The sequence below is a fragment of the Rhea pennata genome, chromosome 3 (genome assembly GCF_028389875.1).
Source record: "Rhea pennata isolate bPtePen1 chromosome 3, bPtePen1.pri, whole genome shotgun sequence".
Lineage (NCBI taxonomy): Eukaryota > Metazoa > Chordata > Aves > Rheiformes > Rheidae > Rhea > Rhea pennata.
In genome coordinates, this window is record NC_084665.1 from 64,545,176 (window position 1) to 64,570,407 (window position 25,232).

Consider the following 25,232-nt stretch of genomic DNA (forward strand, 5'->3'; position numbering starts at 1 on the left):
ATCAGAAGTCTGCTGCAGAGCGGTCTCCCACATCCACTACCAATCTCAGAGTCATTTGTTTTTAAAGAGCTAACATTACAGTACATAGACATCTGCAGTTAATGATGTTTTAGGCAACTGTGGCAAACTTTTAAAATTTTTCTAGTAAGTAAATATTAGGGATTTTGTGGTTTTGACTGCTGGATTGGCAATGTTGGAGGCTGAAGTCCTTTAGTTGTTGCATAGTGATACAGTGTAAGTTTTCTAAATCTAGAGACACTGCCCGTGGAGAAGTAGACTTCTCATGCTTATTTCAATCCTAAGAGAAATGAGCATAACATCAAAGTTGATAAAAATGATGGTTTTCTGTGGTGGGGGAAGTGGATTGAGACGGCATGCTGAATTTCACAGAAGCTCCTGAATTTGCTTCTAGTAGGGAAGAGGGGAAGGTTATTGCTGACCTAGTGCAGACTCTGAGTGATGCAGAGACAAATAGCCCACTGGTGTTTTCTTTGAGTCATCCGCTTATGGGACTGATTTTTAATGTTTGATCTCTTTATCAGCGTGACTACAGTGAAGGCGGGAGCAGAAGGGGAATGCTGAAAGACAGACGATATCTTATGCGTTGTTGGTTACCAGTGTGGAGTAATTGTGCCTCCGCATTGGAGAATCATGTCGGTACACAAGGGATCCTGAAATGGGAACGAAGCCCTGAGTCCTGGGGCTTTGTGAACCCTCTGCCACTATGAGGCTGCCCTAAAGGTTTCACTTGCACATGTCCCTTGTGTTTGCTCCATGATGGCAACGCTGCTGGAGCTGAAAACAGAGTAATCCTGGACTTACCACCCCAGTGTGTCTGGCAAGTAGGTGTTTAAAAATGTTGTTAATGGAATATGCGTAATGCAAAATTCTAAAGAGGGTATTATTATATATGTGATATTCTTCTAATTCTAAGTAGTATTGTCAGGAGTTGTGTGGTGTTAAAGATCACAAAAGTCATTAAATGTGGCATAATTTTCCCAAGGACTAATCATGATTCAAGTAACCCAGATAGTAGCACCTAAGGAAGATAGTTCACGTTCCTTACTTGGAGTGTTTCTTTGGAAGGTCAGACTTAGCCTGTGTCACCTAAAAGTTTGTAATTTTTGCTGCATGTTTCAAAGTTCACTCCTCCTAAAACTAGTACCTACCACCAATTATAGAACTGCCAAGGAACTATGAAATACAAACTCTTTTCAGTACAGTTCGCAAAACTCTATAGCGAGTGGCATACTCCACGGACTTGCTTTTCCTTAGCTTTGACTTCAGGAGTAGTGTCTCTGGAAGACACGGTTTAGAACTACTGAATCAAAATTTTTTTTATTACTCTTTCACAGTTATTTTTCCTGCAATTTAGTCTGTAAATGCCAGTTAGATGGATTGCTTTAAAAATGGACCTGACAGGCGTTCTCCAAAAAGTTTGGTTTTTGTAGCACTGGTCAGTGCATTCTCTCCTTTGCCTGTGCAGGTTTGTTCTGTGCTAGGTGCCTGCCTAATCAGCCTGGTCTTTTATCACATTGGCAGAGGCCTTTTCTGTTACTGTTGGCGGTTTTTTAGGAAGAGGGTGTGCCTTTCAGTTGGAAGAGGAACTACTGTGAATTTGCGCAGAGGAAGGCAACAATTTCAAGCCTCTCATGTGTGGAACAGAATAGTATACTGAAGAAGGATGATTTTGTTAGTAATTTGAGGCCATGGTCATTTTTTGTATAAGCTGCTTGTTGGAAATCAGTGCAAAAGCAGAGGTGCCTTCCCACCGTTGTACCCTGTAAGCAGGTGAACCTGCGTCCCAGTAACACTAGTGAGACGGATAAAATGTGCAGCTGCTGCAAAGTCCAGTTGCTTATGGCAGTTTGGGGATCAATCCCATGCTGTAACTGTGAAGTCGCTGGATCTGCAGAATACCCACAAAATATTGATAATGTGCTCAAACAGTGAGGGAGGAGCTACATGTGTTTCTGCTTTGCACGGTGCTGAGTCTCAGCAATTTGATGAAACTTGAAGTGTTTCCGTGGATCGTCTGCTTTCGGCATGCTGCACTCCAGAGGCTAGAACCTGCTGCAGCTTCGCGGCCAGTCCAAGACCCCTGCTGAGGACATTTTTCTTTCTCCTTGAGGAAAAATCTTGTTCATTGTTTACCCGAGGCAGTCTCTCAGGTTTGCTTTGCGAGGGGAGGGCTTGCTTCTCGAGTGGTAACACTGTGTGAAGGACATGCCCTGCTGAGCACGTCAATTTGGTGCCTAGCATTTTCTCTTCAACTCTGCAAAATTGCAGTTCATTTCTAAGAAGGATGGCTGTGGACCTCTGTACAGCCTTTTTTAAAGGCATGGAGATATAATGTGCATCTCAAAGTCGTGCTGTTTCGTCTCTGTGCAAGCTTCATTTGATGAATAACGGGTTCTTTATTAGACAGAAATAACTTGATTTTGTTTTCCATATAGCTAGTCCGAGTTGACGCTAATAAGTATAAACTAGGAATGTTACAGACTGAAATTGCTGGGCTGATTTAATCATTGTGATTGTCTGGAGCTGCTGGGGGGGAGGAGAAGTGTATCTGGAAGGGAAGGCAATACAAAGAAAAGACTACAAGTTGTGGCCAATTGAAATGCAGCTCGTAGGTCATTAATAAAGTGGGAGTGAGAGAAAAAAAAGAAAAAGAAAAGAAAGAAAAGAAAAAGGAGGGGAAGATGGGAGTGGTGGGAAAGGAGGGCATCCTGATTTGCACGAAAATGCAACTCTCATTTACAACCCCAAGGAGACTCTATTGTAGTGCCTTGCTGCTCCTGGCTGTTTCCTGTAGTGCCGAGGGAGGGAGGGTCTGGGGGCGTGTTCGGAGGACAACAGTTGAAGGCTTCGCTGTCCCAGGCAGTTGAAATGCCATCGCCTGGCAATTAGGCGGGGAGGTACAAAGGCTGGACGGGAAGGTGGCTGCATCCCTCTCGGCTCCACAGGGAGGGGTGTGGAAGAGCCCCGTAGAGCAATGGGGAGAAAAGAAATCACCTGCAAAACTCTGTCTTTGTGGAGCAGTCAAACTTGGCGAGGGGAAGACAAGATAAGAAGAACTACTGAATAAATGCACAATTAACGAAAAAGCCTGTCCTGTGCAAACGTGAATAACGATTAACTTGCCTTCCCTCCTCCTTTTTTTTTTCTTTTTTTCCCCCTTCTTTCCTGTTTTGCATGTTGAAACTGGCTGCTTTCAGCCCACAAGACTACATCTGAGGAGAAGGAATTCAGATTAAAGAATTGTAAATGGTTTCATGCATCAGTACAATCTGGGCGGATTTTAAGTTGTGATTTAAGAAAAAAAAAGGGGGGGGAGAAGTGTGAGAAAGAGAAATCTAATGTGCAGAGTCTGAGCAGGAGCAGTCTGAAAACCAGTCACCTTTCTCAACTCCTGTTTTTCATGGAATCTAAACTCCAGGACCGCAGTTAAACACTTTGGAAATGGTGGTTTTTATCAACACAAAGCTTAAATCGCTCATCAAACTTTTCAAGAGAAAGAGTAAGTAGTTTTGTGGGCTTGCTGTCTTTCGGGGAGGTAAGAGTCCCGCAGGAAACTGCAGTTCAGCCAGGCTTTTATGCTGCTTTATAGAAGCCTCTTTTTGGGGTTTATGTCGCTTTCTTTTCAACTGAACAGTGTGTAATATGGAGAGGCGGCATTGGGAAATGATTTAGGACGTCTGCTTTGGGATAGTGCGTTGTCGTCATCTCTTTTTTGAAGCCCTTTGTCTTTCTGGCTTTGAAGAAGGAAAACTTTTCTGGGTAAAATCAGCAGCTCAGTAGTTGGGGGTGTCACCTGTGTCGGTGACAGCCGTATCCATGAGGCTTGCTCCGGGCTGGGCTCAGGCACGGTTCTGGGACTCGTTCGTGTGTTTTATTTATTTATTTAATTATTATTTTTAAAGTGTCTATAAAATCATTGTGATTCATCTTTTCATTCATTAAGATGGAGGTTCTTTTAATTCATTAGAGGTAGCAGCTTATAAATAGGTGCAACATTTCTTTTGACATCCTTTTGTTGACTGATGCTGTGAGAAGTGGTAACCTAGGTTTTGGTCCGTCAGGATTGAAACTGGACAGTGAGGTCCAGGCTGGTGTTTCCTTGCGCTCCTTCTCGACGACCTGTGCTCCCTTCCATCTTTTTGTAAAAGCGGGGGTGGTTGATGCTATAACCAGGTTGGTGGTGACTTACCAGTGTGCTTTGATTTAGATTTGACCTCTGTTTGAAAAAGGACGGAGAAAGCAGCCTTGTAGTGGATGCATTGGTGCAGCCAGCACCAAGGACTTGGGTACAGGTGGGGAGAGGATGCAGGACCAAGCCGTTTTAAAGATGTAGAGACCAACCAAGGCGCTTGGAAAACCTTTTCTGAAGAAGGAATTTCCCCTCCAAAAAAGTTCTGTGGGGAGAAAAGAAGCTTTGAGCGCATGTCACAGATAAGTCTTGAAGATGGCTTGTTTACTGTAATGAGCACAGATCCTTTCCGTCTGAAAGGATCCCTGCAGATACGTGTTACGGGAAGAGTCCTTTTGGGCGGCCGACGGGAGGGGGAACGCCTCAGGTTGCGCGGCCCGCTCCGCGCTGCGGCGGGCGGGCGGGCGCGGAGCTGCGCCGCTGCTCCTGCCTCGGAGAGCTGGGCGCGAGGAGACGCTGCGCCTTGGCCGAGGGCCACGCGGGGCCCGGGGGGGGGGGTCGTAAAACTCGACCCCCAGCTGCCCTTTGCCTGTTATTACTGGGCGGAGGGATACGGCCGTTCAGCCGTAAAAGTTTTTATTGGTGGTAAACTTTGAGCAGAAGGTAATGGCTGTCTCCCGGGAAACGTGGATGATAAACAAATCTCAGAATTATGTGCTTTGGCTGCCTCCTTACTAGACTGTAGTCTGTAGGGAACTTTGAACTTGGACTCGGTCAGTATTTTATTTTCCTGTGTATATCGGCCGAGAGGAGATGCAGACCTCCTCCAGCGCTCTTGCGCTCTGCCCAGCGAGTTGCTGTTGTCAGAATCTGCTTTGCACTCATAGTGGTGTAAAGTGGCTACTTTGTTGGCTTCGATGGGATTTTTATCCCTGGTTTGTGTTACCCATGAGGTCAGAAAAGATCATTTGGTGATAAAAGTGAATCGGTGGTAGTCTCTCGTGGCAACCGCTGTGTTCTTGGGATTGCCCTTGAGAAGGAAGAAATCATCCTCAGCATGCAGCACCTGGCGTGATCATGGGAGTGGAAAACTGTTTTTTGTTTGAGAAGTCTAGGTGTTCTAAGGGGGAAAATAGAATAGTAAGTTCACTGTAAATACCACAGCAATGTAAACAGGGGAAGAGGGAAAAAGTTTCCTGCCTAACACAGAAGACTAAGTTTAGGCTAGATATGAGAGGGTTTTTAACTATCATGGAAGTGAGGCTCTGGAGAGCTTTTTGATATGAGAACAGAATCAAACAGCCTGGTTGATTTTAAGATGCTTGACACGTTTATGGGTGGGGTTACGTGGCATAGTTATCTGCAATAGCATTTAATTTTCTAATTATTGTCTCTTTGCAGCCGTTTCCAACCTAGATGAAGAGAGTAGATGGACAGTCCACTACACTGCTCCATGGCACCAGCAGGAAAATGTGTTCCTGCCTTCTTCAAGACCACCTTGTGTGGAGGACCTGCACCGACAAGCCAAGTTGAACCTCAAGTCAGTACTGAGAGGTGAGATGCTGCTACTGATACTAGTGTCCTAAAGGGGCAGTAGTTTTTGCCATTGTCTTTAGCAAATGTATCCAAATTCCTGGGCTCCAGAAGAAACTTCACATTGTTCTGCCTACAACACGTATTAGGAACACTGAATGAGGTTTACTGATAGATACTTGGGGAGGGGAGTTTGTTTGTTTGTTTGTTTGTTTCTTGCTGTCAAGAGATGAAGAAATCTACTGCTTGACAGCACTCTAGAGTGGAAGGATGGAAAGCATGGTGTCTTTGGGGCATTTGCATTTAGGTCTTTGGAGTATTTAAAAAATGGCACCTTCAACTTCAGTAAGTATTAAATTATTGCATTTATATTCTGGAGCAAGAACCTAATCAGAGGTGTTTCATTCAGCAATTTCCTTTGTTGCGCATCATGGCTATGTGTGAGAAAGGCAGAAAGGGTATTGAAAGCAAAGAAGGGAAAATGGGAGCAGGGAACTCACAGGGACTTTAGCAGAAGCGTAACTGCTGTTTACAGGACTGTGTGGTGCTTTTTTAAGGGCTAGTTTGTACACTTGCACCTGCTGGGAGGTGTGCAGGTATTATTGAGAGCTCTATGCAGACAGCCACATGCAGGCTGCTTCTAAGGTTATAGGTAAGAATTAAGAAATCCCCTGGAAGTTTGAATGAGGTCTATTTTAGGATAGAACTGAAAAAGCAAGAACTTTTTTAATTTGTTTCGTTGAACCGCCTGTCTAGTGCTGACTTCTAACTTCATTGGGGTGTATCCAGGCAGTCTGACATGGGATGTGTTGTGTTTTATTACTACAGTCATGGGGACAGAGGCAGGCAGTGGGGAGGACTTCAAAAGTCTGTGGGCCAAAAGTAAAGTTAGAAACTGCAGCATAGTTCCTGTGTTTTGGAAAATGTTAATATAGGTTTTTCTTTTAACTGATTATTAATAAAGGGGTTTGCCCTGCAAAGAGAAAACTTGCTTCAAGCCCTTTTTGTTTTAGTAGGAATAGCAGGTACTTGATACTTTATAAGGGGAACCTGGTCTGAGAGAAATGGTAATTTTGTTTGCTTGGCACTGTTTCTGCTTTGTAAGCACACAGGAAACTTTTATTGTAGAATAATCTGAATGGAGAGAGTTTGACTACTGTATTTTATTTTTCTTGCTATTTCTCTAGTTAATTGATTTTTCACCATCTCTTCCTAGATGCTTTTTGCTGTAATTTAATAGGGCGATCTTGACAGCCACTGTTACTAGCTCATGCATGGCTCAGCAGATAGCCTGTGTGTCCTCTGTGTTTATTGGAATAGTGCATTTGTGCAGCACTTAGCATTAATGCTTACTGTTCCCACACAGGCACACTTATCAGTTTTTTTTTACAAAAAGAAAGATATTTGCCTGCTTTAAATTGAAAAGAAAACTCTTTGTAGCTAACTCTAGTTAGCTTTTTTAAACCTTAACTATTTGTTCTTCTATTTTTCTGTTCTCTGTTTGGGACTATTATCAAAGAAAACTGCTGTTTTGGTTTTCTTGTGTTTTATTGAAATTATATCTTCTGCTGTTTCATATTTAGTTCAATAAATTTATATCTTATTTGTGTAAAAGCAAGTATCATATGCTGCTTCCCCCAGTGTACTCATTCAAAATTATTTATATCTGCTGGGATCTTTCTCTGCAGCTACTTTTCTTTATAAAACAATAACTATTCGATACTACTAAAACCTGACAATTAGACGCTTGTGGAAAAACAAACTGGCTTGAGCACATGCTACAGGACTCCTTGGTAATGAACTGAATATCAGGATCATGCTTTCAGGGCCTGGTAGTAGTTGAGAGAGAAGGAGAAAGCGGAAACGATGATACCTTCATCAAAAACCCAACTTGCTGCCATGGTGAACAAAACTGCTATTTTTTTTCCCTGCCTCAAATTCTTTTCTTGGGCCACATTTCTTGCTTTAGCATGGTTTGGCAACACCTCCTTGCTGTGGCCTTTAGCTGCCCTGAATAGCTACAGCGTGAAATTAACACCACTTTCAGTAATTCCATCATTGCCTCGAGGGGTGCCTGAGTAGTAGCAGATGCACTGATTGAAATTCTATCGATTTTATTCTGTGACTGCTTCAGCAAGCTCTGTGAGCTTAGGAAGAAGACACCAGCACTTCTGGTCACATTTGGAGGAAGAGGTAAAAAATACTGTATCTTGAGTTGAATTTCAGTTAGTATAGAAGTGCTGCAGAAATTATAAATTAATCGTGACTACTACTAACTACGTCCCCCTGCTGCGTTTGAGAAGACAGATTTTTTCAAAGCTTACTAATGGATAGAAAATAAATAGCCTGAGCACTAGGCGATTATAGAAGACTTAAGGAAGTCATGCAAGCGCAGCTTGGCTAGTATAGGAACTTTAATTCTACATTTCTTGGCCTCATGATGAAGCTTGCATTTTGATGTCTTTTTGATGTTTCAGATGAATTCATTGAAATGAAGTGTGGGGCGGTAGAACAGCTCCCTGTGGTCTGACCTGCTGGGTAGATGGTGGGAATGACCAATGTCAAACGACAAAGTGCACCACACTTGCTGTACCGGAAGCGGCAGAGAGGATGCCCATGTTCTCCACCAGTGTTTGCTGAGCAGAAAGGAGTAAAACAAAACAAAAAGCTGGAAACTTTTCTTTTGGAGATGATCTAGTAGACTTGCATTGCAGTGAGGAAGTATTTAAATTTGATAATAGGAAAAGCTTCCTAACAGTAAGGTTACTGAAGCAGTGAAATTGTTGGAGCTGTGCAATCATTGGAGCTTTTAAAGAACAAGTTGGAAAAGCAGCAGTCAGAAATCATTTGCATGTATTTGATCCTACCTTTAGAGGAGGGAGTGAAGGAAGAGAACCTTGAGAGGTCCCCTTCAGCCAGATAATACAATTCTGAGAGCTGAATTATTAGTAGCTGTAGTTTAGGCCGTTAAAATTCATCTATTTGAAAATTTCCCAGCCTATTCTTGTTTGGATTGTGAAATCTGACAATACCATTGCTGATGCATAGCAGCATGATTGCAAATTACCGATTATTTTGTTATTATATTCATTGTTGCCCCAGTGAATGAGAGAAATAAGACTCAGGTTAAAAGTAATAGTAGCACAACAACTATTAAGCTGCCTGTTAAGATACTGAATTTATACAATATTTCAAAATAATTGAAGCAAATTATTTGTAGCTGTCAAGGTGCTCTCTAAGACTAACACTCACCCACATAATAACCAGATAAAATGCGGACTAGCTTTTAAAATAATGCAAGGTCAAACCTATTTATTCTGGTACAATATTAACAACTTGGCAATTTTTTAACACTATAGATCTAACTAAAAAAATTGGTGAAGTGAATAGGAATCTATCCATTGACTCAAATAAACTTTTGTTCTTAAAGGGCAAAAAATGATCAGTGCTTATTCTTAGGTTTGCTTAAGAAAAAAAATTAGGGGCAAAAGACATTAGGAAGTAGGCTATCTAAACTCAGAAGAGTAATCAAGTACCCTGCCTGCTGATATCCCTATGTTTTACATATCTTTTCAGGAAGTGCTGTGCTGTGTTTGGAGGAAGAAGGCATTTTTCCTTATCTCTTGTTCAGTTTATTATTTTACTATGTATGTTATATATTGAAATCTCTTCTGCTCATTGCACTGTGGAACTGCAAGCAGCATGTTGAGAGTAGATGTTGTACAGGGGATTGACTTACGAACTATCATCTTTTTGGTGTCAAGCAAAAATACTGTACTTTTCCAAGCATCTTTCATGTACGAACGGTGAGATCTTACATTCAAATTTGTTCATAACTGAGAGAAAGCTATTATGCTATTTATGCATGCTTAGATGCCATCTGAAGTGTTAAAAAGCAATGTTTTCCAGTAATCTGAATTAGAAAATGAAACATGTTGAAATTGGAAAGTTTTCGATATGCAGTATTTATATCTGTTCTCAAGAACTGAGATGGCTTTATGCAACTTTATTAAAATCTAAAATTGCTATTGACTGAAATCAGTGTTTGAAAATGTCTAGCACAGACTGCATTACTACTTAACTGTATTTTTAAAAGGAAGCTCTCAGTGGCTTAATTTGGTGGTTTGAGCAGATGAGCGAATTCAGCTGCGCTTCATATCATTGCAGTGTTTTATGAATGTTTACAAAATGATGCAGTTCTCTACTTGTGGTGATTGATAGCATTAGTTTTAAATGTTTTATTTCCAGTGCATAAAATAGCCCCTCCCCTTCCTCTCAGGAGCAGCAGGGATCTTGGAATGGCCAGTGGAGCAGATGGGGCGACATACTGGATATTAAACATTTGCCATCCAAGACACCCTTAGCCTGCCCTCAGGAGCCAAGCTGCTCTCACGGCCTCTTTCCGGAGAGCCCATGTTAAGTGGCATCTTATTCATGTTTCCATAGTCCCCTTATGTTTCCCAATATGCAAATGTACAGATAGAAAGAAAGCAATATTGAAACTTCTAGAGTCATGTGTGACTCTGTGCTTCGTGTTTCCTCCTGGGGAGTGGTGGAAATGGGAGAATGAAAAAGGTGGGTGGGAGAAGAGCAGAGGCTCTGTATGGAGTCAAGATCCTCCCCCAGTAAATCCTATCCTGTTACACTATGCACTCTGGTTCAAGGCTCGTGGTTGGCTTGATTTGTTTGTTCTTGTGTTGCCAGTGTCTGCTGAGTGACTGAACCGGCTCTGAGTCCACTGCAGACAGTATCTAAGTGTAGGAGGAGATTAATGTTGTTCAGAGCAGCATTAATTCTTCTTTTTAGTATTATTATTATTACTCTCTGAATCATTTGCAGACAGTAACTGAGCACAGGAGGTTAATGTTCTGAGCAGCATTAATTATTAATTAATTAATTAATTAAAGGTAGTTCATTATCTGTGCCAGCATGGGGAAGTGCCACCTATTGCAGTGGTTCCCAGAGCTTTATTAGGTCTGTGGGACCTGGAGATCGAACAGGTGTTTCTCTACAAACAAGGGGGCAGTACTATAAATTAGGTACCATAAACAGACCTCTTCACTGTGCATGGATATGCTTGGCTGGTTGCTCTGCAGCCTGATGGTGTTTAAAGGCTCATTGTCTGAAGAAATGTCTGAAGCATGGTGGTCTTCAGCCAGGAGTACAACATTAGCAGTAGATAAGTTATGCAAATATTTAGATAAGAAAAGTAAATTGAGAGTAATTCTCCCTTTAGTAACTGTAATTTGAAAGTATCAAGCAATAAGGCATTAAATGAAGTTATTGAGGAGAAACCAGCACTGATGTGGTGTTGCTTTGTTTAACTACTACTCTCTATGTTCTGGGCAGGTTTGCAATGTTAGGAGTGAATTTGTAGGTGCTGGTCCAGTATCCTAAAAGGAAAGCTCAAAGTAACTTGAAATGCAGTGACCTTTGATAGTCTTGCAAAACTAGGAACAAGAAATTTTTTACTAGCTTTCATCTGAACTCTCTTTGGTTCTGTTTTGTTTTTTGTTACTGTTTTTGTTTTCCCCAAAGTATTCTTGATTCTGAGTGTAAACCAGTTTGAGTGATGGGAAGCAGTGAAGGGCATGTATCGTCTGATTTCCAAGGGACAATTCTCTTCTAGTTCTAGCAATTAGCAGGGTAGTGCACTTCTGATTAAACAGAAAAGGTGATGGGGAGGGGTGAGGAGGAAGACAAGCCCCACTGTTGCATGTTGTTGCATGTCTATGAACTGGGAGACAACAGGAGTAAGGGAGGGGACTGCTCCAGGAAAACTGCACCAGGTTTGGTGACTAGATTTGTGGCTAATGTAGGTAAGATTTCCAGGTACCAAGCAACTATGTTAATGTTCAAGAGGAAACATTGCCAGAACTTAAATAATCTCAGGCTTTCGAGTGATGGCCAGGACCTGAAGGATCTTGTGGAAGCTGTCTCTGCTCAGTTCAAGTTAAAATCAGTGATGCTATTTTGTTGCGTATAGCTATTTATTAGCTAGCCTGGCTGTCTCTTCCAGAGGATTCTGAGGTGCTGGATCTGGAACGAGAACCCCGTCCCTGTGAACAGTGTGAACGGTTCAATATGCTAACTTTCGTGGTACTTTTTTTTTGTCCCCAGACTGTAGCTGCTGAGGCTTTCCGCACAACTGACTGTTCTTTGAGCATTTTCCCCGCACCCAGCCCAGTGTGGTTGTGTTGATTCAAACTTTGTACATGGTCTAGGGCTTGTTGTTCCTGTGTCTGTGATGACTCAGTTATCATCTTATCTTCAGAAGAACTGAATTGGGCTGGCTGTAGCTTCTGTTTAGCTTTGGCCAAGTTCAAGGAACGTATTTAAGCAGCAGTGATTGAGATACTTGATTTGTTTTCCAGAAGACATCTGGTTAACATGGTCAAATAAAAGCAGATTTAAGTAGTTACTCATAAAGCCTCTATTATGGCTTGCTGGAAGACCCTCCAGACAGGTATGGGCTTACCCTTGTTTTTGCAATGCATCTGCCTGATCACTGTTCAGATGAGTAATATTAGGGTCAGCCCTACTAGTTGATAATCCTACTGAGAAGATTACAGACTTACGATAATCTTGTGTTTCATTAAAGAGGTGCAAAGAAGGGGGAGCCACTTCATATTAACAATAGGTCCTGTTCAGATTCAGAGAGATGTCAAGATGTGAGCTCCCCACCAACTGGAAAATGTAATGAAATAAAAGATCATTAAAGGCTTGGGATGGACCATATGTTTGGGAAGGCCTTGTAGCTGCAAAATCAGAAAATAAAGTCAACTTATTTCTCATTATTTTAGTTTAAATAGTCAATTTAGTGTCCATGCCTCTACCCATGTGTCCTGTCTTTTTCTTTTTGAATTAATTCATAGTTTATCTTTTGATGATTTTGGTAAAGTTCCATATTGTAACTGCCCTTTCTACCAAGGAATTAAAAAAAGGGAATATTCAAATGAAACTAAACAGAATTTGAGTGGGAATCTACAGTTCACATGTTTGAATGCTGCTCTCATTCCAGGAAATTCAGCTACTGATGAGCATTTAAATTCCTCATTTTTAGGTTTAGTTACATAACGCAGTGCTGAACCTGAAAACATATAGTGTGACTGAGTGTAGACTGATTGCATGTTTTTCATATACACATGACAAAATGAAAACATTGCCAGTTAAAAAGAGGGTTAAAAGTTGTTTTTCTTAATGTGCTTAATACATGTTTTGTTAGTATTTTATGCCGAAAGTCAGAACCAGTAGCAAGATTTGGCTGAAAGATTATTAAACTTCATCCCTTTTCAAATCTATGTCTTTGGAGAAAAGCAATATGCGTTGTTATTACTTGTGGTATAGTTGTTTCGGTACTAGGCAAGTAACGTCCATCATAAGGAATATCAGACTGTCAGTAGTTTTCTCTTTATCTCAACCTTGAACTGTGGTGTTATAAAACACTGCAAACAAGCATGTATATAATATTAATGTTAAAATGAAACTGTGTTCTAGGAGAAAAACAATAGAAAACCCTTTTGTATTTTTTATGTCAACTGCACTCAGTTGTCTAAAACCAGCAAATATCCATAAAAATGCTAGAGAAAATATTAATTTGTTTTAAATGTCCGCATGAAACATGTAAAAGAAAGTGAATAAAAAATAGAAACTGTTAAACTTATGACATCTTGTCATCACTAAACATAGTGGAATAACACTTCTGTAGAAATTTAAATTAACTCAAGACAAATGGCGATAATTATTTTGAGCACTCCCCGGTGACAGCTTGTTAACAAATACAATTTGTAATTGCTATTTCATTTTGGTGCCATTAGAAAGTTTTTCATATGGGTAAATTGTACAGATTACCTGGGGGTTATAGGGGTGGAATTAAATTTATCCATTTGAAAAGCTACAAGGAAAGAAAAAAAAGAAATGATCAAAATGTATTCATTGGCTCATTTAACACTGTAAAAGGTATTTTCATGCTGTAGCAGTACTTGTCTGATTTGGCACCCTTTAAAATAGGTGTAACTGTGTGCTTGCTTTACTTCAACAGTGCAGTTTTAGGGTGACTTTAAAGTGGTGCAGATTGGTACTGCTGCTTTGTAAACCAGCAGTGCAGTCCCCTTCACGACTCCCAGTCCTGCCTCATGCTAGTGCATCACAAGCATTTGTGCAGTGAGCTCTGAAGCACATGAGGGAAGCTGGTCTGGGTCCAGTCTGTTTTAACTATTAAGTAAAATTCATCTGAGGGGGGAGGAAAGGCAATTATCTATATATTCTTGTTCTGGTCATTCAGGTACAGGCACTCTTAACAATAAATTTCATGGTACTATTTTTTTATAACTCAAGTCCTTTTGCTGGCTATTGATGGCTTTTTCTGGAAGGCAGGGCTTCCCAACCTAACTAGGAGGCTTGTTATCATTTCAGTGCCTTTCCTGATGAAAGGGAAAGCACTTGTGGTTTGGAAAGAGTAGGTCTAACATTAATAAATGTGGATGCTTTCAATAAGATTTTTCTGAATCGTGAAGACATGCAACAGTCTTCTCCATTGTAAAATCTGATAGCCCTTCCTTAGGGTTACCTTCATCCTGTGAAGCCCAAGGCACCTTCACTTCTGGGAAACTTAGCTTTCAGTGACAGATACTGTGTTATCTGTGCAGCTTGGCTCGGTTGCTTACTCCAGGCAGGGAATGCACTTATCAGTTTTTGACAGTCCTGAGAAGTTTGTTGGAACTTTCTTGTTACTTGTGAGGAAGTAAGAAGTTATCACAGAAAAAGATTATGTTCCTCCTGGAGTAGATGAAAATCTTGTTGCTTCCTATAGCATTTGCTTGTGAAAGTACTGTGTTGGGCACCGGTGTTGACTATCTCCAGGGTTTGTCTTATGCCTTCCTATAGGTATTGGATGTAAAAATAAAGATCTAGGTATAGGAATATAAAATCACATTTTGGAAGGAGCTGGGGAAATAAGAGGGAAGGTGGATGGATCAGTGAAAGCTGACAAGTATTAGCCGAAACATCTAGATAGGGCTGTTCAGCAAAAGATCTTTCAGCTAGACTGTTATCCTAGTACATCTGTTGAAATTCCTGACCCATAAAAATGGGAGTCTGAACAAAACAGCGCACTGGATATATCATAGCTGAAGTTCGTGAACTTGCTTTACAGTCAGCATTGGTTACAGTTCAGTTATTACACAAGTGCATCGTTGCTGTGGCTTTGCAACATATTTTAGGGCTTTGATATAGAAGCCCTCCCTGTGATAGTCAAGTTCTGGAGATGATATGGGGATTTATACATTTAAGGGAAATGGGATTTGATCCAAGCTGAATGAGTTCTTGAGAGGAATATAGAGTGGTAGAAGCAAGCTGCCTGCCTCGTATTTAGATTCAGGGACAAAAATAGATGCTGTATTGGAATTAAATTGAACTACTCGTCTCTCTTTTTTATTTTTTTTTAGTCATATTTAGCATGAGATATTTGTCAAAATTGAGATTGCATTTGTACAGCTCTGCATTTCCACAGAAAGACAGTGATACATTATTATCCTGTTTACAAATGAGGGAATTGTGAAAGTCTCAGAGCTAGAGCCAATAATGTTAGTTAGTTTTACTAAGCAAAAGAGAACTTTGAACTACGGTGTCAGTTTTAAATTACAGTCCCAGTCTTGACCTCAGTAAGCTTCTTATTTTAAGGTTACCTCCCTGAAAGTTCCCCATTTACCTGCACTTCTGCATCGCATCCAGTCTGGAATTGCCCTCTTGTTGCTGCTTCTCCATAGAGGTTAGAAATGGCTGAGGTGCAGCCGCATCCCTCCGCAGGGCATGGTTTGGTACCTGTGCTTTAGAGCATGCCTGCATGCACACCTGTGTGATCAGTCCCATGCAAAATGCAATTGTGGTGTTTTATTTTAAGGTGGCAACCTTTTTGTCTAATATTTACAGCACAGTAGCAGAAAGTTGGAGGTTGGCTGATGTTGTTATCCTCAAAAATTAGAATTCATACCAACTTGAAAAATACTTTCTTAGCTTTCAGGCATTTTACTTTAAGCAATACTAGATAAAAAAAAATACAAAATCATCAGAAAACGAGATGTTATAATCCCTGTTAGGTCCTTGTGACTTTCCTGTGCTGGACCTGGTGTGCTGGTTCTTACTCATCTGAAGAGGACAAGAGTTAAGCCACCTCTGTTTCTTTGTTATCTGGCTTTCTTCTAAGGTGCCTAGCTATACCCACATGTTGCAGACAGCATGTAGGTATCCATTAGGATTCTGAATTTAGCAGCCACGTATGTGAAATTTAGACAGCATAGTGCCTGTCTGCGGATGTACAGTTCTTGCCTGACTCTTACCCTAAGTGTTTAGCTTGGTATTAGTGAGACCACAGCAATTCTGAACCTGGAGTTTAGGTCTTTTGACCTCTAGTCCTGACTATACCACAAGGTCCTATTTGTCTCAGCTCAATAGGAAAAATAAATTCAAAATATGCATGAAGTAAATGAAAATTGGATTAGATTATTCGTCAGCTTTGAGACAAAGGTTTCTTCTAAAACAAATAAGAAGTGATAATATTACTGTGATTATTAAAACACATTGTGACTTGTAAAGTCGCAAAAGTATATAAAGTAACAAAGATGTCATTTAATCAATTCACTTTTATGAGAAAAACATGTAGGTTGTACTTCAGTCTACCTGATATTTTTAGGTATAATTTGCACATTTTGAAAAGTCACTATACAGTAAGAGTGTTTGTAGTTATGACTTAAAGAAGGGTTTTTGTGAGTATGTATAGAAAAAGTGGTTGACTACAGTGTTTAAAGTTAAAAACGAAAACAAAACAAAATAAAAGATTTGACCTCAGGCAGTAGAGCAGTTTTCTGGTGGTATGTGTAGTGAACGGATAAATGTGTTCTAAGGTACCAGTCAGCAGATTAATTTCTGTGGTTGACGGTTTAGCTGACTCGTGCAATTAATAGCCCCTCTCTCTCTCTCTTTTTTTTTTTTTTTTTTTTTAAAAAAAAAAAGCTCTACAAAATACAAGTTACAACATGAAAGGCTCTGCCAAGAAAGGCTCTGCCAAGAAGTCACCCTGAGTTTAGCTGAGATAACTTTTCAGGCATGTGGATCCAGCTGTCAGCTTGTCACTTGTCTGTTCTTGCTTACAGTGAGACACCAGGGGAGCGGTATGAAGGCCACCAAAGCATGCTCTGGGCATTTCCTTTCTCCCTTTGCACCATGGAGTTTCTGTTTCTGCAACTTTGGGCAGCACATGTGCTGCACCCTGAATGCAGGGCTCATAGAAACTGCCCATAGCGAGCTGGCATTTTGATTTTGGATCTTAGCAGTTGACTCGAGGTTCTGTTTGTGGGATCCAGGGCAAACTTGGATGTTTCTGAACTGTTGCGTCTCTGCTTGCTGCCTTTCACTGCTCCACCTACCCAGTATTTAGGTAGGTAGCTACTTATCTGAATCAAATCAGAACTTTTCAGGTGTCTAAATAATCTTGATGTCAAGTCTGCAGGTTTGTCCACATGGGTATCTTGTTGTTTTACTCTCAAGACAACAGTATTTTTACTGGTTGCTAATAACTACTTAGAAACACAGAGAAGTAGATTCCTTGTATTTAACTCTTGTCTCATAAATGCTTACGGATGTCTCTTGAGTGTGTATGTTTGGATGTAGACAGGTGCTGAGCTTAAGGTCTGTTTCTGCCGTGGTCACATGAGCAATGTTTACTTCCACAAGTAATCTCATTAGGAGTAATTTAGTAAGTGATGGCTGCCAGTTCAGGCCTGCTGTAGTGTGGAGACCAGACCAGAGGGCTAGTGGATAATGAGGTGGCAGAACTCTGTGGCCTGGGGCTGTACCTTGCAGCAAGATCCTGGGATTCAGTCAAGGAAATTAGCACCTGGAACCCTTCTTCCTTGCCGGCAGGTATATGGAGGAGTCTGATGCCTGTGAAGCAGAGTTTTATGAGGAAGCCCATGAAAAATAAGTCTTGCACATGGAATTTACAATAAAAAGAAAAAACATATGTAAAACTTAAGAAAATGACTAAATACGTCTTTGACTGGTTCTACTATGTGTGGCTGGCAGAGCAATACATTTTGCTTCATGTAAACTTTCCAGCTCCTGTGAGTGGTTCTAGTGAAAGGCAGTTCTGCAGGTATGAAGTGTTACCAAAATAGCTTGAAGGAGAAGAAAAAGACCAAACACGTTCACTTTTTTTTTCTAAAAAACAATCCTTTCAACATTGAGAAAATGCATTGTATATGTCTGTCTTGGCAGACAACATATATGTTAATCCTGTTTTTCTACGGTAATACCATGTCAAATGAATTAATGAGGTATCAGTGCTGTGCCTTCTGTTCACTCAGGTGATTTGTGACTTTTGCAGTGTAAGAGTATAGTTTCAAATTGCTTGAAAAGCAGTAAATCACTTAGGTATGCAAGACTTGCTGCTTTGTGTTAACAGCTCAGGGTCAAATGGATTCAGTGTGAGATGGGAGCTATTTCTAGTGCAAGAATGAAGAGAGCTCCTATACTGAGAAGCCTTTACGGTGTTTCTATTTGTTTGGGCTGACTACTTGCTACAGGGGCTTGTAAGGGTTTAAACCGGAGAGGTCCAGTTATTCAGATGGAGTCTGATCCTTGGACCTTGTCCTGCAGAAGGTGGTAGTATTGCCAATAAAAATAATAAAATTTGAAAAGCTCATTAAGCTGTACAAGTGTTTGTGGCTCACAGTTCTGGCGGGGAATTGCACTTCTTTCCGTGGAGTCCTTGTGCTAAGGGTGCCTCTGGCACATGTTGTGCTGATATTACCCACCAATTCCCTGTCTTGTCTGCCTGGTTTAGCAGGAGGGAAGAGAGCGGTAAGCGGCTTGCGTGTTGTCAGTGAGGAGCACATCCCAGCACGCTTTTGTCTCATACCAGGATTTAGCAAACTCTGCGGTAACAGCACGCCAAGCGGACGTATGGGTGGTTGGTTATGTGGCAGTGATCAGACATAATGGTACTGAACACGGACAACTTTAAAACTCCTCTCATGCATCTCCTGCCCGTTGTATTTATCCTGTTCTAACAACTCTGAAACCGATGGGGGAGCTGCTGAAAGGTTTTTGACCAGATTTCCCATGTGTTTTCTTCGTGCTTGACAGAAACCACCGTGTAAAGAGCAAAATGCAACCTTGGATAAAGTTTGATTCTGTAGGAGGGGGTTTAACTTTCCCACGTAAATGGGGATAAATTGAGTTATAACATGGTCTGACCACGGTAATTTTAAAGCACTATTTACAATACAGAGGAGGTTTTGAAATTTCATGGTTCACTATCATGGAAGGAAAGGGGTAAGGTAATGTATAGCTTTCCCTAGTGAGAACTGAACTTGGGAGGCTGTGGGCGCGTAGCCACAGCCTTGCTGCGGAGCGGCTGGGGGCTGGAGGAGGCTGTGGCCGCAGCCTCCCTGCCGCGGCACCACCCCGCGGCAATCTCTGAGCAGTGCCTGTCTCCCGCGCTTTCTGAGCGAGCGGCCAGGCTGGTCGCGTAAACAGAACGGGTTCATCCGGGCCACAGAAACATCACTGATCAGATCAGATACGCTCAAGGTCATGCAACACTTGGAACATACTTTGAGCTTACTGTGCATGTGCTACTGAGTTGATCTGTCCAGTGTATCCTTGGGAGTGAGTGGTTGTGTCTTTCTTAGTGCAGTCTCCTGCGTTTTGCCCTGGCAATTCTTGGATAGAAATATGGGAAGTCTCTGTATGTTTTTGTGCATTGGCTAACGTGGGTAATGGCAGCTCTGCCACCGGGATCAGGACAGTGTGTGTCCGTGGTTCTGCTAGCATTAATGTATTGTTGCATCTTAAATGGAAGATAGTAAATAACTGGAACTGGCTGTGTCCTTATCTTCCTCTTCAGCTTCAGTACAGTCATCTCTGAAATAACATACTTAACTGTAAGAACGTTTTCACTAACTCAGTGTACAGTGCTCCTCTCTGGATAATGGGGTGATGGAAATGGGAAAAGGTACTGCTCTTCTGGGAAAAAGGATCCGTGCCTGGAATTTTTCCTTGAGTAAGTGGTTCTATCTCCTTCCTGGGTATTTTCCACATAAATAAATTAAAACATATATCTGAAAAATACAAACCTGATTGCTTCCAGAAGACGATGTGCACCTTATAATAGTGATCAGATATGTGTGCGTACTCCCTACTAGAATGGTCTTTAAACAGAAAAGTTTACCACCCTCAGTCTGGCAGCTATAGCGGCTTCAGTGGTGTGTGATAATTGCCCTTGTGTTATGCTTCTGATCAGTTGTAACATGCAGGAAATCTGCGTCAAACCACTGCTGATGTTTGTTGGACTCAAGTGCTATACTGTGACATTAAAAAAAAAAAAAAAAAAAAAAAAAAAAAAAAAAAAGGCTGTCCTTCAGGACAAGGAACCTTTTTGGTGTGTTTCACTTGTTTTATTTGTAGCAGTTCTATTGGCTTCTCTGACACTGTCACTGCAATGGCTTCTGATGTTACTTGGATCCTGAACATCTGTTCTGGGCTCAAGTGAAGGTCAGGAGCTTGATAGACTGTCAGTTTTTTATTGTCAGTCTACTTGTTGAACTTACTCTGGAATTGAGACCTTCAGTGTTGTGTTCTCTAGTTTTTGGGGCTCCTTTGGGCCTCATGAAAAGCACTATTCATCATCATCATAGTCTCCTTGATTAGGAGAATAGATAAAGTAAAGCTATTCATCTTAGAGCGTACATGTATCTAGTTCCATAAAATTACATTGCTTTGGGGACATTCTGTAGTATCTGTGCATCACGTAAATAGCCAGTAGGCTTTAGCCCAAGAACGAGAGGAAAAACAAGTGTATTCTTGCATATACCTTAAGCTCTCTTGTACGTAGTGATTAGTGACTGGTCTGAAAGTAAAACTTATAGTGACTAAGTTGACAAGTTAGTACATTAAGCTGTGCAGCAAGCTGCCACAAGTCCAAGTCTTTTTTACTTGTTCTTCTTTTTTCATTTGTTCCCTGAATCTTGTTCTGCTGCAGCTGCTTACCACTGTTGCTTTGTATTTCAAAATACCTGCAAACCAGCAGATCAGTGGTTTGCATTTGTGAGCGTTATGCACTGGAGTTGGCAGGATCCAGTGCCAGATTTCAGAGAGAGGTGCAGGAGCTTCTGTTCGACTGAGATCACTGGCAGGCCTTTTCCTACCCCTGTTCTGAAGTGCAGCAGCGGTGTGCCAGATGCCAGCAGTGAAATGAATGTTAACGCATGACAAACAAGTAAACATGATTATGAACCCTGTGCTTTAGGGATGTGGTAATTGATATGGGTCTCAAAATCCACCACTACCCTTGGTCTTTGAATTGAGAGAGAATTAAAAGATTCATGCCACAGTACCCTTTTTGACCTCGTAGGGAAATATGAGATAGGCCAGGACACGTGCCTGGCTCTGACAGAGAAAGAAGACTAACTACCAAATCCTAAGGTTGTGTGCTTAATGTGGATGTACATGTACAGGGGAATCTATGTTGATGAAGTCGTCATGCAGAGCTGTGGTTGCTGTAGGTCAGTTAACCTGTCTTAGAGTCCTCAGATCTTGGTCTTGGAGGCATCTAAAATAACAGAGGGAAAGCATGCTACAGTTTTCAAGTTACAACTCTTTATTCATTTGACAAGTAAAAGTCTCTATAAAATCTTTCCTTCAATAAAAAAAACATATTTTCTGTTTTCAGGGGTACTAAAGAGATCAAAATAAGGACATTGACATGATACAATTGCAGAAAATCTTTCTGCAGCAAGTGATGACAAAAGCAATTTGTGTCATGATAGTGCTCATATGCTACACAGAAATTTCAGTTTTTAGATAAAAATGTATTAAATACTTAATTTTCCTTTTGGCTTTCCTTGACTTCGGCAGATTCAGATTTCTGTCTCCGGAAATGTAAAGCTAACAGTTTGACTGGGCAGATCAGTTTGGTTGCCACATCTTGAACATTTAATTTTTCCGTATGCTCCAGCGTCTGTTATTCTTTAGCACAATCACACTGAATATCAATTAAGAGATAGAAAGACACTAATGGCAAATTTGGATGGATGGGGAAAGGGGTGCTGTCTAGAGTTGTGGCCGTTTTGGGGATGCAGGTTTACTCTGAATTTTTCTGAGCTCTGCACACGCTCAAAGGGTGATGTGAGATTTTGAGCTCCTTGTAATTTGCTTTCCTTGCTCTGAGGTCACAATAAATGGTCTCTTCCTTAGGCAGGAAGACGAGACAAGTGGTCAGTGCCAAAGTTATTTAGCAGATGGCGCTTGAGTAGTGAGCAACATCATCATTTCAAGAGTAAGGCACATAATGGATGTCTGCCGGCCTGGCAAACGAGACCCCAATGTTACTAACATGCTTCTGTCTCCCATCCTGCAAGATTATGCCATCTGTCCCGACACTGAGCCAGACCTCACTTAAAAAATAAATAAATCAATTTCCCCCCTCTGCATAGTCTTTCTGAAGCTCTTGTCAGCTCCAGAGTTAAGTGACGTGTATATGTGCAGTGTATAAGCATATGTATATAATATATATGTATAATATATGACAGAGAGGAAAATACAGAGATGAGACAAAGGAACTTTGTGTTCTGTTACTTAGGAAAGACAATGCTAACACATGGTAAATATATTCAATAAAACATAATGTACTTTTGTAGGTGTATTGCACATCAATTATAATCAGTTTTGGCTCTTGTGATAAATTAATCTCCTGTTGCCCTGTCTCTTTCTACAGAGTGTGACAAACTGCGGAGGGATGGCTATCGGAGCTCTCAGTATTACTCTCAGGGCCCAACCTTTTCCTCTTCCTCCAGTGCAATCTGTGGAAGTTACCAGGATGATTATGAAGAAATTGAACAAAAGGTAATGGGGGGAAAAGTGCTGGAAGGAATATATACACTGTACAGTTTAATTGCCTGCAGTATTCTTATTATTCAGATGGGGTAGGATTTTTAAAAGATCATTTTAAGGATCATAAGATCATTTTAAAGGATCGTAAGGCGATAGATAAGTGTTTATCCTTTGAATTGCAATGCTTTTAAATCGTCTGACTTCTGTAGTTAGATTTTCTCTTAAAAATCCTAGTTTTAGCTGTGTATTTAAATTAACATTCCCACTGGTGCAGTAAAGATGTAAAAGCAAGGATGAGTTTGGTAATTTTGTGGAGAGAAGACACCAGTGCAGGTAGCTGTTCTGAAACTGATAAGTATATATAATAAAGTACCAGGAAGAACTTTTAACCAGTCACCAGCATATTCAAACAGCAACGCGTACACATTTTGAACTGCTCTCTAATATGATTATGCAGTTTCAGTAGTAGAGATTTTGTCCTAATGAATCACGGCCCCTTGCGTGAGTGGTTGCAGAAGAGCAGAAGGGTTGCCTGTAGATGCTGGGTTTACTTGCTATGTTTCACTTTGCTTCATGTTTATATGCCTGCAGCTCAAGGTGATTTATGATTAACTTAGAATCTAAAAAATAATGAAACTAATAAAAAGAGAGAGGAGAGAGAGAAGGAACAGTTGAATAAAAATCCTAAGAAGGTTGTGAAGACATCTTGTGGTTTTTTATCAGCATCTGTTTCAGTGGAAAAGCTGTTAATTATTGTTAACATTTCTGAAAAAGCAAGGGAGTTCCTCTCTGTCCTTACCTTTTCCTGCTGTGCCTATGGGCTCTAAAACGCAAGCTGTGTCTAGCCTCGGTTCCGTGGGTTAAAATGCTAGTACTAGGGTGGACAGCAAGTTGCTCTAAACTCTGCCTGTCCAAACCTGAAATGCTAGAACTCCCAAGATTTTCAAGATAGATATTATAGAATGCTTTGCCATGGAAGTTTGGTTAGAGAAAGGTAGGATATCCTTGATTGTAACACTATTTAGTTTTTTTTTATTTTTTATTTTTTTTGAGTAATTACTGAACTACATTTGTCTTTGTAGCAAAGACCAAATAAGTCTATTGCTGTGCAAAGTGTGCAGATCCTGTGAACTCAGCTTGAAGGATACCATCACACAGCTTTTTCAATTCTATCCTCAATGTCTTTTAATCATGTAATAAAAATCGTTGTGATTATGTGTGCAGGCTCTCATCCAGATTTTGATTGTATTATGTTTGTGTTTTGGCAGGAAATGTTGCAGCATTCTAGCTAGCTCCATGCAGTATGCACTGTCAGTGAAGAGAGAATGTAAAGCACATTAATACCTTGGAATACATTCTAATGATAACTTGCAAAACCTTACTGAAATCAGTGGCATTATAATTTGCATTGGGGAAAATATCGACTGATTGTTTGTTTCTATTAATATAATACATACTTTCCACACATACATACTTATTATCAACTTGTCCTAGCTAGTGCTATACAGCTTGTGACCCACCTACATATGTAAAACTAATGTGACATTTAAAAAATATAAATACACTTTTTAAAAAGATCTAATAGAATTTAGAGCATATTAGCATCTGTAAGGCCTCTTAGAGACTCAGAGCTGTCATTCTTATCTTGGTTAAAGTTTTCATGGAATATAATCTTAGCATAAGGTGTTACAAATGATTTTTGTGTATTCTGAAAATTTTAAATATAACTGATTATGCCTCCTGGAAAGTATAGCCATTTCAAGTTAGAACAGTTTTCTGTAAATATTTTTTTGATGCAAGCATGAGCTGTAGAGAAAGATAATTGCCAAATTGACAGTCTTTGACATTTCTGATTATCTCAGAACGTTAACCTTAACTTCTATTTAGAGCTCATAAAGATGTTAATCCATTACAAAACTGCACTGTGATTCCCCTTCATATTGTCGAATTCAGTGTTTTGTGGTGTCCTTTGACCAGTATCTTTTTTTTTAATTGGCTTTGCTTTAAGTAATGACCTACACTTTATTCAGTTTTAAATGAACACATACCATAAGCAGCTATCTAACCTTGATTTATAATCCCACTGGTAAAAATGTCAAGTCTTGTGTCCTTAGACAGTCATTTTTCAGGTGTCAGAAGAAGAGTCTTGAGTAACGATGTGAAACTCGGGTCACCAAGACCCTATGATGTGACCTCGTTACCACTGAACAAAAGCTTTGTAGTCATCTTTGTCTACTTGAAGCAAAAAAGCAAACATTTAAATTCTGTGTGTGTAGTATTTAATTGTTGAAATTCAAGGACAGCAAGATAATAAATGAATGAGTAGCTATTTACTGTTTGCAAACTTGCTTCTAAATTGATAGAATTGCCAACTTGCAGAAAAATTGTATTTTAGTACATGGTATTTTGCAGAGGAAACCATCTTTCCCTACTCTTTTATTATCTACTTAGAAATATATATGTTACAGCCAGATACTCCACTTGTCTGTTTTCTCTGAAGACATAATATGAAACCATGGCTTAGGTCATGCAAATAAAAGTCCTAGATCCACAAACATTCTCTTATTTTGTGGAGGTAAGTGTCTGCCACCAGAGGATAATATTGATACTACAAACACATGGTTCAGCAAGATTCTTAGGGAAAGGTCTAAGAGAAGCT

At 40.4% G+C, this 25,232-nt stretch overlaps 1 protein-coding gene across 4 annotated transcripts in view; it reads left to right on the forward strand.

Annotated features, from left to right (window-relative positions):
• NHSL1 (NHS like 1) overlaps positions 1-25,232 on the forward strand; it is a 187,352-nt gene that overhangs the window by 132,556 nt on the left and 29,564 nt on the right. For all 4 annotated transcript variants that reach the window (XM_062572479.1, XM_062572480.1, XM_062572481.1 and 1 more), the window contains exons 2-3: positions 5,552-5,704; positions 22,458-22,585. In XM_062572479.1, the coding sequence (XP_062428463.1) occupies positions 5,552-5,704; positions 22,458-22,585 (281 nt within the window). The remainder of the gene's footprint in view (positions 1-5,551; positions 5,705-22,457; positions 22,586-25,232) is intronic.